The 11,730-nt window shown below is 51.7% G+C and overlaps 2 protein-coding genes across 5 annotated transcripts; both read left to right on the top strand.

Moving 5' to 3' along the window:
• The first annotated feature begins 1,045 nt into the window (after positions 1-1,045).
• LOC133930830 (uncharacterized) lies at positions 1,046-9,515 on the top strand. Of its 4 annotated transcripts, none has more exons than XM_062377590.1 (2): positions 1,046-1,535; positions 9,095-9,515. In XM_062377590.1, the coding sequence occupies exon 1, from the start codon at positions 1,160-1,162 to the stop codon at positions 1,532-1,534; it is 375 nt and encodes a 124-aa protein (XP_062233574.1). In that variant the 5' UTR covers positions 1,046-1,159; the 3' UTR covers position 1,535; positions 9,095-9,515. The 4 variants fall into 4 exon arrangements, with proteins under 4 accessions (XP_062233574.1, XP_062233573.1, XP_062233572.1 ...); XM_062377589.1 differs by lacking the exon at positions 9,095-9,515 and adding an exon at positions 2,163-3,064; XM_062377588.1 differs by lacking the exon at positions 9,095-9,515 and adding an exon at positions 2,157-3,064.
• Positions 9,516-10,828: 1,313 nt separating this feature from the next.
• On the top strand, positions 10,829-11,303 carry LOC133930269 (non-specific lipid-transfer protein 1-like). Its single transcript, XM_062376913.1, has 2 exons — positions 10,829-11,193; positions 11,294-11,303. Exons 1-2 carry the CDS (start codon positions 10,829-10,831, stop codon positions 11,301-11,303), a joined length of 375 nt encoding a protein of 124 aa, XP_062232897.1.
• Positions 11,304-11,730: the final 427 nt, after the last annotated feature.

Below are 11,730 nucleotides of genomic sequence, written 5' to 3'. Positions count from 1 at the left end.
AAAATATTGTTCACTTGTGAATTAGTTTTTTTCAGCTATTAGATCTTCATCTAACGGTTGATGTTGTCAAGTAAAACATACATTTATTTTCACTCGATTAAAAATTAGCAACTCCCTATGTTCCCATATCAAAGTGCTTTCACCATTGCCTATGTGCTTAATCACAACCCTGGTTAAGCACTTCTCTGCCCTGCACAATCGCTCGCCTAGCTGCTCTGCCTTCTTTTGTTCCTCCAACATCCGTGGGCAAACCCAAATACTTGTCAGCCACGGCCTCATTATCAGCATGAACATGTTGCTTATTTACCTCTCTCACATTGCCTGCGACCTTTGCTGATGATTCGAGTGATTTATCAACTGTCCTGGAGCTGAACAGTATATATGTAGAGCTCGATCAGTTTACTGCACTTGCTCCTTCCATTGTTGCTCTAGAGAAAAGGAGACAAGGGATTAAAATTCATGAATTTCGAAGGGGAAGAAAAGTATCTAAGTTTAGAATTTTCTTTCACTGCCATATGGGATCCACATAACAGAGAATAAAAATAACCAAAATTTCACAAATTCGGTCTTTTCGCCGGTGAACAAAAAAATTAGAAAACGAAATTGAAATCCCTATTAGAATGTAGCTCCTATTCTTTTTTGATAAAACAAGTCAACGCGAGATAGGGGAGATAGGATCTAGGTATCAAGATTCCCTCCATTGAAGAGGTTGTTGACACTGAGCATAATTTAATTGGTTAGGGTCTCGTGAAATTGTAATAAAAATTATCCAATTAGTTTTGAGTTTCAGACTCATCGTGGGTGCTCATATTTATAAAATAATTATATAAAACGGTTCGAATGCTTTAAGTCTTGTCAGTATAGAGCCCAGAAATTGTACTTGTTTTGTCTAGAAATAAGTCGCTCACAAAGACATGCCGCATTGCGTCGCATCCACGGCGCTCGAGGAGTCGAGGCCCGTCACGTAATGGGCTGCATAGTAGAGGGCCGGTTGCTTGGGCTGGGCCAACAAGCGGTCGGGTCTCACACCGCACGGCGGTCGGCGGTCGGCGGCGGCGCACGCCTTCCTCTTTTTTGATCGCGCACACGCGGCGACGTGAGAGCCGGAGAAGGCACCGCACCACAACACGGGCAGCGAAAGAAACCAAACCATTCGACCATGGCGGCCAATCACCACCTCCGCCGCCTCGCCTCCGCGTCCGCGTCCGCTCTCTCCCGCCCGTCCCAGCATCCTCCCCCGGTCCTCCTCTTCCGCCTTGCGCTCTCCAGCTCCGCCTCCTCCGCGGATCCGCCACCGGCGGCGCCGCCGCCAGAGGTCGCCAAGAAGGCGGAGGGAGAGGAGGCGCCGGCGAACGCCAAGGGCCGCGACGCTGGTAGCGGAAAAGAGGAGGAGGCTGATGACGACGGAGGCGTGCACGTGAACAAGGCCACCGGCGAGATCGGCGGCCCGCGCGGGCCCGAGCCCACGCGGTACGGCGACTGGGAGCGCGGCGGCCGCTGCTCCGATTTCCGAACAACTTCGCTCCAGCTGTGAGGTGAGACTTGGGACAGCCCTTGGCACTTGGATCACCTGTATTTTGCTGTTAGGCTTGTTCTATGCTGCTAGCCCTGCTACCATGGTGTGTGCAAGGATGAAATGATGATACTGCAAATGTGTTATTTGCTTTCTCCATTAGGAATAAGTTTGGGTGTCACACTGGATGACTGGATATTATTCAGAATTTCAGAGCAATATCTGGTTGATCTTGCTTCCATAGGGATCCTGATTTCAAGCTGCTAGGATCAACAGCTGGGGTTAATCGGGCTTGAATTGTCCATTCATCCATTGTTTTATTTAAGCTCAGCAATTACAAGATCTTAGGCTTCCTCCACGCCCGTTGTTGTCTCGTTGAATTGCATCTCTAGTCTTGTTATCCTCGATTGCGCCTAGATATCCGATTAACGATACATTGGGGTAACTAGTTGTTAAGGATTTCAATTTTGTTTTACAATTTTTTTCGTTCACAGTCGAAATTTCGGTCATTTTTTATCCTCTGCTACGTAGATCCCACATGCTAATGAAAGAAAATTCTGCAATTAGATATTTCGTTCCTCTCCGAAATTCGTGAAAATTTGCTGAGATTTCGACGAAATTTTAATCCCTGCTAGTTGTCTAGTTGCAGTTTTCAGACTGGGAAGCTGAAGATTATCGGTACATTAAATTGGTGCTGCTATTGGTATCACCTTATCAGACTACCAGTCATCGATTGGGTCTGTAGTTGTGACTTGTCTGTCCACATTAGCAATATATGGACAAGGGCATTCCCTTGCCTACCATGGTGAATCCTTCAGTTCAGAGTATGTTTATGCTGGCCTCTAATGAGAAGCCTCCTTAAAAGAGAATTGTATGGGAGTGTCAGGGAATCGTCATGGGTGGCTATGCGTCTCTGAAGCGGCATGATCATCTATCTGTTCATCTAGAGTTTTCTGAGCATATTGATTTCTCCTTTGGCTGCTCCTGTGCGTTAGATTTTGATCCAAGTGTAATTTCGCTAGTGGTAATCGCTGAACAGTGAACACTGGCCAAGTTCATGCTGTAGGTTGGGACTCAGGATCTGCTCCTGATAATCGCTGACAGTTCATAGCTTGCCCGAGTTGAGCTCAATGGCTGCTCCGATTAGGCATCCTTCACACCGGGCCAAGGCCCTGAACTTGGTGCAGCACGATTGCCCACTGCTCAGCTGCTGTTTCTGTTGGCCATTTGGCCCAGGGGAAAGGGAAAGCAGAAGATGAGAGCCCGGATCTTTTTATTTATAATAATTATTAAGAGTTTCGAAATTTTAAAGGTAGTAATTGAGGCTGAGAATTAGAATTTTAGGAAGGACGTTGTTCCAGATAGCGTCCAGTTTGGGACGCTATTTCACCTGACGTCCGTGTGTGGGCTACTGCCGCGGCCCACCTCCTCGCCTGCGGCGGCAGCCGCCACCGCCTCCCTAATCGAGTCTGACCCATCCCATCCTCGCCTGTGGCCTCAGCTGCCGACCACGTTCCGGCCTGTGTCTGCCAAGCCACCGCCCTCCTTATTGGTTTTTGTAAGCAACACCGTCGCGACGCCTGTCGCCGCCGATGATGAGAGACTCCAGAACACACGCGAACTCAGGATGTTTCTTTTTGTTGCCGCGAAGCGCAACGTTTTCTTGACTCTATCTTTGCTTATAAACGAAGAACAAAACAATTGAATGGTGGCCACGATCGCCACGACGCACGCACGCCACGCCCTCCGAACAAGCTGCGCCATCCCATAGCTCAAGATCGCGCCGTGCGTTCCGGACTGAGACGACTCGGTCCCTGCATGGACAAGCATGCAACGGACGTCTAACTTCTAGACTCGCTAAGCAAAGCTAACAAACCAAACTTTGTACAAAGGCTGAACCGTGCCATGATTATCTAACAATCTCCCCCTAATCTTTGCACGGTTCACTTGATCTTGGCGACGCCAATCTTCTCGCGAAGTTCGCAGAACCTGGCGCGGCCGAGAGACTTGGTGAGGATGTCGGCGAGCTGTTCCTGAGAGCTCGTGAACTCCAAACTGATCTCCCTTCCCTCCACACATTCTCGGATGAAATGAAACTTGGTGTCGATGTGCTTGCTCCTATCATGGAGAACGGGGTTCTTGCTCAATGCGATGGCGGACATGTTGTCCATCCTCAACTGGGGCGGCCGGAGCTCGGTTCCCAGCACGTCGCTCCGTAGTCTTGCCAGCCACACCGCCTGGCATGCTCCTGCGGCGCCGGCGATGTACTCAGCTTCGCAGGATGAGAGCACCACCACCCGTTGCTTCTGCGACTGCCAAGAAACGGGCATGTCGTTGAGGAAGAAGATGATCCCGGTGGTGCTCTTCCTGTCATCTATGTCTCCCCCCAAATCGCTGTCGCTGTACCCGACGAGATCCAAGCTGGGGTTGCCATGCCGGGCGTATCGAAGTCCGAAGTCGATCGTGCCGGCGATGTATCTCAGCAAGTGCTTGACTGCTCCCATATGCTCTTGCTGAGGCGACTCCATGTACCGGCTCACATAACCCACTGCGAACGAGATGTCTGGTCGGGTGTGAACCAGGTAGCGCAGGCTCCCCACGAGACTGCGGTACAGCGTTGCGTCCACCTTCGGCGTGCCACTGACCTTGGACAGCTTCAGGTGAGCCTCCATTGGTGTCTTACACGGATTGCACTCCGCCAGACGAGCCTTGTCCAGCAGCTTCTGCGCGTACGCGCCTTGGCAGAGAATGATGGCGTCGTCGGTTTGCTTCACCTCGATTCCCAGATAATATGAGAGCAGCCCGAGGTCGCTCATCCGGAAGAGGCGGTGCATTTCAACCTTGAACCCCCCGATCTCCTTCCTGCTCGCCCCGGTGATGATGAGATCGTCGACATAGACGCCCACCACAACGCGCGACGCCGCCTCGCCGCGAGTGTACATTCCGTGTTCGCTGCTGCACTTGATGAAGCCGAGCTCGCGAAGGCTGGTGTCGAGCTTCACGTTCCAGGCACGCGGCGCTTGGCGTAGCCCGTACAGCGCCTTCCGTAGCCGTAGTACCTTGCCGTCGTGTCCTGCAGCAGTGAAGCCAGGGGGCTGCTGAACGTAGACCTCCTCCGTGAGCTCACCATTCAGAAACGCAGACTTGACATCCATGTGATGCACAAGCCAGCGTTCCCTGGCAGCTATGGCGAGAATCATGCGCACGGACTCCACCCTGGCGACCGGCGCGAAAACCTCGTCATAGTCCACCCCTTGCTGCTGGACGTACCCCTTCGCCACGAGCCGAGCTTTATACTTAACGATGGCGCCGGTCTCGTTTCGTTTCACCTTGAAAACCCACTTCAGGCCGATGAGGCGATGGCTGGGAGGAAGATCGACGAGTGTCCACGTGTTGTTCTCCTCGATGGAGGACATCTCCTCGATCATCGCCTTCTCCCAGCAAGGTTTCCCCTGGGCCTCCGCGAATGTAGCTGGCTCGTCCCCCATGACGAGCAGCAGGTCTTCGTTCAGAACGCGCTCAGCAAGCCCAGGCGTGTGGGCTGGCCCGAGCACATTCTCCAATCGCCTGAACTGGAGCGGAGCACCGTCGTCATGGTCCGTGTCTATATCCTGCTCGCCAGAGGGAGGCGTGCAGAACTCGACTGGATTTGATGTCTGCCCGCCGTGGCCTCCGCTGCTCGGCGGGGCAGGAGTTGGCGATGCGCTGGAACTCGACATCACGGGGACCGGCGATGCACTGGTCCTCGACGCCATGGGGCCCGTCGATGCACTGGTTCGTGGCGAGTCGCCTCCGTGCTCCGCCTGATCTTGGTGGCGTGCCGTGACCGTCACGAACTCCACCTTGAACGGCTCTTCGTCGCAGGTATCGGGAGGTTCTCCAGTGCTCTTCCAGTCCCAGCCCCTTGTTTCGTTGAACACCGCGTCGCGTGAGATCACCACGCGCTTGGTGTCTGGGTTGTAGAAGCGGTACGCCTTGGAGCATGGTTCATATCCCACGAAAACCATGGGTGTGCTCCTGTCGTCCAGCTTGCGCTGGTGTCCTCCGGCTGTCTTCACATGTGCAACACACCCAAAAACACGAAAGTAGTCCACAGGTGGCTTGGTTCCATACCATGCTTCAAATGGAGTCATCCCCTCGACGCTCCTCGTCGGGGAACGGTTGAGGATGTAGACGGCCGTGGTGACTGCCTCCCCCCAAAACCAGCCAGGGAGCTTCATCCCCTTCATCATGCTCCTCGCCATGCCGAGCACTGTCTGGTTGCGCCGCTCCACCACGCCGTTCTGTTGTGGTGTATATGGCGCGGTGAGATGATGTTGAATGCCGTGGTCAGCGCAGTACTCCTGAAACGTGCGCACCTTGAACTCTCCTCCACGGTCGGTGCGCCACGTTCTCAGCTTCGTTCCCGCCTCCAACTCGGCTCTTGCCTGGAGCCGCAGCAGTGTCGTCGGTGCCTCACTCTTGGCCGTCATGAGAACGAGCCACATGTAGCGGCTCTTGTCGTCGACGGCGAGGAGGAAGAGGCGCTTCCCGCTTGGCGTCTCTGGCGTGATCGGGCCGCAGAGATCGGCATGGACCAGCTCCAGCAGGCGCTTGGCCCGGAATGGCGTCACGGAGGGGAACGGGTGGCGTCGTTGCTTCCCCGCCAGGCAGCTGTCGCAGATCTGATCGACCTGATCGATCTGTGGCAGTCCGTGTACCATGTTCCCTCTCGCCAGCGTCTTGAGCCCCTGGAAGCCGAGGTGGCCGTACCTAGCGTGCCATCTCCAGCCCACATCGCTGGACCGCACGGCGAGGCAGACTGGCCGGCCGATGTTGAGGTGGAGAATGTACAACCTGCTCGGCGACCGCTGCACCCTCGTCAGGATGCGCCGCCGTTGATCCCAGATGCTGAGGACACCTTCCTCGATCAGGATCTTGTACCCATCCTCTTCGAGCTGCCCCAGGCTGACAATGTTGGTCGTCAGCTTGGGTATGTGGTAGACGTCGGCCAGCTTCTGGTGCTCCCCATTCTTGCATGTAAACAGCACGGTGCCGCGCCCTTCTATGCCGACGACGGAACCGTCCCCGAATTTGACGGTGCCGCGGACCCCCGTGTCGAGCTCGGCGAAGGCGGAACGTACCCCGGTCATATGATTTGTAGCGCCGGTGTCGAGTATCCACCGCGCTGTGTCTCCCTCCTGGTTCCCTCTGAGGTGAGCAAACAGCTTGTCCTCCTCGAGGTGCATGGGCTGCGACGACTCGAGCCCGCCCGGCTGTGTCACGGAGGGAGTGATGGCCGAGGCGGCCGCCACAAGCAATGTCACCCCCGAGTCTTCCTCCGCCTGGGCCAGATGAGCGGCCTCATCCCGCTTCTTTTTGCGACACTCGCGCGCCCAGTGCCCCTTAATACCGCAGTAGCGGCACTCGTCGCGCGCGACATCACCGGAGTTTCTGCCTACCGCCTGCTTGTTCTTCGGCGCGCTCGGCCTGTCGCCGTCCTTCTCCTTCCCGCGGCCCCATCCGCGGCCTCCACGTTGGCCTCCGCCAGAGCTGCCAGTGCCCTGGCCCTTCTCCGATGAGCCGCTGCCGGAAATCTGCAAACGCTTGGAGACGCGCGCGACCAGCTCTTCCTCCGTGAGGTTAAGCCGCGCGACGCTATTCCCGGCGCTGCTCAGGTCGTGGCGCTCTTCCGCCGCCTTGAGCCGCCCGATCAATTCCTCGACGGAGATCTCGTCCAGGTCCAGAAGTGTCTCTATGGACATGGCGATCTGGTAATACCTCGGTGGGAGTGCTTGAAGGAACTTGCGGACGATAGCGCTCTCCTGGTAGTCGTCGCCGAGTGTCCTCAGTTGCTGCACCAGGCCGGTGATGCGCACGGCAAACTCGTCGATGGTCTCCGCCTCCTTGAACGCCAGTGCGTCGAAATCCCGGCGGAGGGTGTGCGCCTTCGCCTTGCGCACCCTCTCCACCCCGAGGTTCGCCGTCCTCAGGTCGCTCCGCGCGGTCTTCGCGCTCACCTTGTTAGCCATGGTCTCAACTATGTCGGCCGGCACTGCCTTGCAGATCTCCTCCATGGCCATCATGTCCTCCTGCTCGTCGACGTCGTCGTCGTTCACAGCGTCCCAGAGTCCCCGCGCCCGGAGCATCACGCGCATGAGCGACGACCACGCGCCGTAGTTCGTCTTGGTGAGGGTCGGCCACCCCGCGTTGCCGACCTCCTTGACGACGCGTCGCTCGACCACGACCCTCCTCCCGCCGTCGCGATTCCGTGGTCGCCGCGGCGGCGGCGACGGGGATTCCTGACGACCGCTACGCGAGGGAGTCCTCGACGGGCGTGTGCGTTGCGACATCACAATCCCAGCACCGTAACCGCTCTGGTACCAATTGTAAGCAACACCGCCGCGACGCCTGTCGCCGCCGACGATGAGAGACTCCAGAACACACGCGAACTCAAGATGTTTCTTTTTGTTGCCGCGAAGCGCTGCGTTTTCTTGACTCTATCTTTGCTTATAAACGAAGAACAAAACAACTGAATGGTGGCCACGATCGCCACGACGCACGCACGCCACGCCCTCCGAACAAGCTGCGCCATCCCACAGCTCAAGATCGCGCCGTGCGTTCCGGACTGAGACGACTCGGTCCCTGCATGGACAAGCATGCAACGGACGTCTAACTTCTAGACTCGCTAAGCAAAGCTAACAAACCAAACTTTGTACAAAGGCTGAACCGTGCCATGATTATCTAACAGTTTTGCTGTCTCTCTGCTATGCGGGGCCGCCGGCGACCTTCACGCGCTTGTGCCGCTCGGCATGAGGCTTTGCGCCGACCTCCGCGTGCCTGATGCCGCTCGCCGTACGCGCGGTTCGTATGTCCATGGCTACTTGCTGGCCATCCTCTCTGCACACTAATTCCTTGCAAGTGTAGTGGAAGTTTATTCATCGTCCTCTCCCTGCTTCTTACGACCAGATGTGTAATATTTCCTTTGATCAAGGAATAAATCCACTGTTAACTACTTCAAGAGATGCTTGATGATCCAAATATGAATAATCCAGGATCAATTTTATAATACCTTGTACATACAAGTTCTAGTTGTGGCTTTGAAATGAGATCAAGGGGCTGTAGGGAACGAGGCGATTGCTCTTGGTATTTTTACGGAACTGCAAAAGGTGTTTTGGTTTCTCTCAAATTTGAACTAAATCCTAGATATTTGGATTCCAATCCACATTTTCCAAACGTGACCAATGGATGCAGTCACTGTACAAGTTAAAAATCTGACAATCCAATTAGGAAGTCCTTTGTATAAAGCATAAAGTTACTCTGCAGTTGAAAATCCGCTACCCTTGAAATTGAGTTGCTTACCAACATAATTGCTCTCACACACACTTTGTTCGTATAGTGGATAAAACATCTTAGCATTGAACGTTTGTGTAGGTTCATAGAATGCTACAATTGAGCGTCTCGGCTAGTTGTTATGGGCATAGGCATATAATCTGTTCGGTCATTTGAACAAAGCAACCGATGAGCTGCGTGTTTTTTATATGTCATACTCAATTGATCAGGAGAAACAGATTAGTAAGTAGGGCCTTCTTTGTACATCAGCTATATTCATGGCTTCAAAATTCCTCATGGATCACCGAGCAGGTGGAGCACATCAGTAGGACTGGTTGGATGCGTTCTTCGCTTGGCTGCTGCTGGTGTTCGTACAAAGCAAGCGTAGCAAGCTCCTCCTACCTCCGCCTCTGCGAATCATCCCCCATCCATGAAGCATCATCACCTTGGTACTCTGTACTACCAGATGAAATAAAAATGGTATCTCGAAATGTCAAATTGATTTATTGAATGGTTGATCGATGTAATGAATGAATGTCAATTGTTCTAGTGAAATTTCGTTTACTTGAGTATGCATAGATGTTGAATTGGTATACTTTTGAATGACTGATATGTGAACTGGTGTATTGAGCAGGTTTCTGAATTTTCAGACAATATGTGACCCATGAATGCTTATCGAATCAGTTCAAGACCGGGTCATGTTGTGAATAAATATTGTGATCAATTGTCACCACGTACTTCCAGTTCGTATATGACTGGTAGTCTGATAAGGTGATGAGAATGGATGTATAAAATCCCCTTCCGTTCCGATTCGTTTTCTATATTTTTTCAATTATTTTCAGGTTTTTTAGACTTACGTAGAAACGGAATAAAAAATATTTTTGTTGTTTTTCCGACCGTATTATTGATATCCCGTTTTAATAAAAAAATCTATTTTTCTAATTAAGATTAAACTTCACAAATCATAACGTAGCTTATAGACTAAGCCTAACCGGTCAGTCCAAACTTCACTCAGTCCCTAATAGCCTAATTTCAGTCGGCTCATGACCTATAAATGTTGTTTAAGCTTCTGTGCCTGCATATTATATCGAGTATTTGAGTTTTAATATGGTGATTGCTTTTGAGTTTAGACTTATATCATTATGTTTCATATGTGTATGATATAAATTATTTTTGTTGTGTGAATTAATTATAGGCCACATCAATACTTAAAGTTATGGTTCTATTGGTCGGTATTCTTGGTTTTAATTATCGATTTCCGACCGATACTAACGTGTTTCCTTCAGGTTAGTTTATTTTCGATATCCCAACATTTTCGAGTTTATACCTGTTTCAGACTTTTTCGTTTTTTAATTCTGTTTTTAAGAGAAAATATAAAAATAAAAATAAAAATAGTTAAAAGTTTTCCGGACCGTTCCTATTTCATTCGTAAGTTCGGGTGTGGCTAGAATTCCTATCCGTTTTCATTCGTAACTCACGACGCCGTAGTTAACAGCGTCTTCCGAAATTTTAAAAGTAATTCGGGATGAGAATTGAGAGCTACGGCCTTTCTAAGAGATGCTTCCGATTTTCTAAGGTCTACCTTGCTGCAATAAATGCGGACTCGGTACCAAATAAATCACATCGAAAGAAAAAGGAAAGAAATAATCACGTTTACCAAATTAACACCAAATTAGAACCCATTTCTAGAGCACAGTAAAAGAAATTAATTTACGCTAAACACGCCATAGGAGATGGCTACGTAATCATTGCTTTCCAACTTTATACGAAAATTGAGAGGCTGTGCTGTGATCTACACCGGGGAGCCACGTCCATATCCTGCAGTGCACCACCATGCATGCATTTGACAGAAAACGTTTCCATATCCGCCAGGCCAGCAAACATTCCATGCATAACCGCGCTGCCCCTCGCTCTCCCTACAAATAGCGGGTCGTCGATCCGATCGAGTGCAAGTACTACGTCGCATCCTCATTGCTGACCACCGGCAAGAGCGTGACATCCGCCATGACGCCAACACGGCACCTGACGACGGTCGCGGCGGCCGTCGCTCTCGTCGTCCTCGCCGCGGCGGCCGGCCCGGCCGCGGCGGCGAGCCACGACGACTGCGAGATGGCGCAGCAGGCGTTCAGCGAGTGCGTGACGTACGTGGTGGGCGTGGACCCCGCGGTCACGCCGCACTGCTGCATGGGCCTCGGCGACGTCAGGGACATGGGGGGCACCGCCGCGCAGCGCCGCGCCCTCTGCGCGTGCATCCTGTCGGAGCTGAACGCCGCCGGCAAGGTGGACCCCGCCCGCGCCGCGGCCCTCCCCGCCGCGTGTAAGGTGCAAGTTGGCTTCATCCCGACCAAGCCCGACTTCGACTGCTCAACGTAATGCCATAACACTGTACTGCTATTGATGTAAACCATACTGTAATTTCCTTTGTATTTGTAAATTGTAAAACTGAAAGCAAATATCTTTTTTTTGCAGGCTTCCATGAGAAGACATATTAGTTTACGATTGAACGAAGGTCGACAGATAAGATGACATGAGAGAGCAAAATAATCCTGTGTCGATCTGATTGTTTTGTGATGATGAAGAGCATTTTCTTTTTTATAAATTGTGTTACTGTTACTTCATATATATATTTTTGTTATCCATTAGTGCTATAATTATAGAGGACATATCTGGTGAAAATAAACTAAATATTGAAAATTTCTTGCAAGCAGTGTTGCTACTTCAAGTTATCGAGCAAAGTTTATTACTCTATCGAATTCATGAATGTTATCTTCAAATAAAAGTTACCAACAAGATGGCTCACGGCCTCACCCTAATAGGTGGCTAGCCTCGTTGCAGTTTTTTTTTATCACGGTAACTTTTAATTAAAAATTAGTATTTTAGCATTTTTACGAGGTTAGTATCATATA

The sequence above is a fragment of the Phragmites australis genome, chromosome 10, assembly GCF_958298935.1.
Source record: "Phragmites australis chromosome 10, lpPhrAust1.1, whole genome shotgun sequence".
Classification (NCBI taxonomy): domain Eukaryota; kingdom Viridiplantae; phylum Streptophyta; class Magnoliopsida; order Poales; family Poaceae; genus Phragmites; species Phragmites australis.
This window is presented reverse-complemented; position numbering and strand designations above follow the sequence as displayed.

Coding starts and splice junctions, on each gene's coding strand:
- LOC133930830 (XM_062377590.1), top strand. CDS start 1,160: ATGGCGGCCAATCACCACCTCCGCCGCCTCGCCTCCGCGTCCGCGTCC.
- LOC133930269 (XM_062376913.1), top strand. CDS start 10,829: ATGACGCCAACACGGCACCTGACGACGGTCGCGGCGGCCGTCGCTCTC.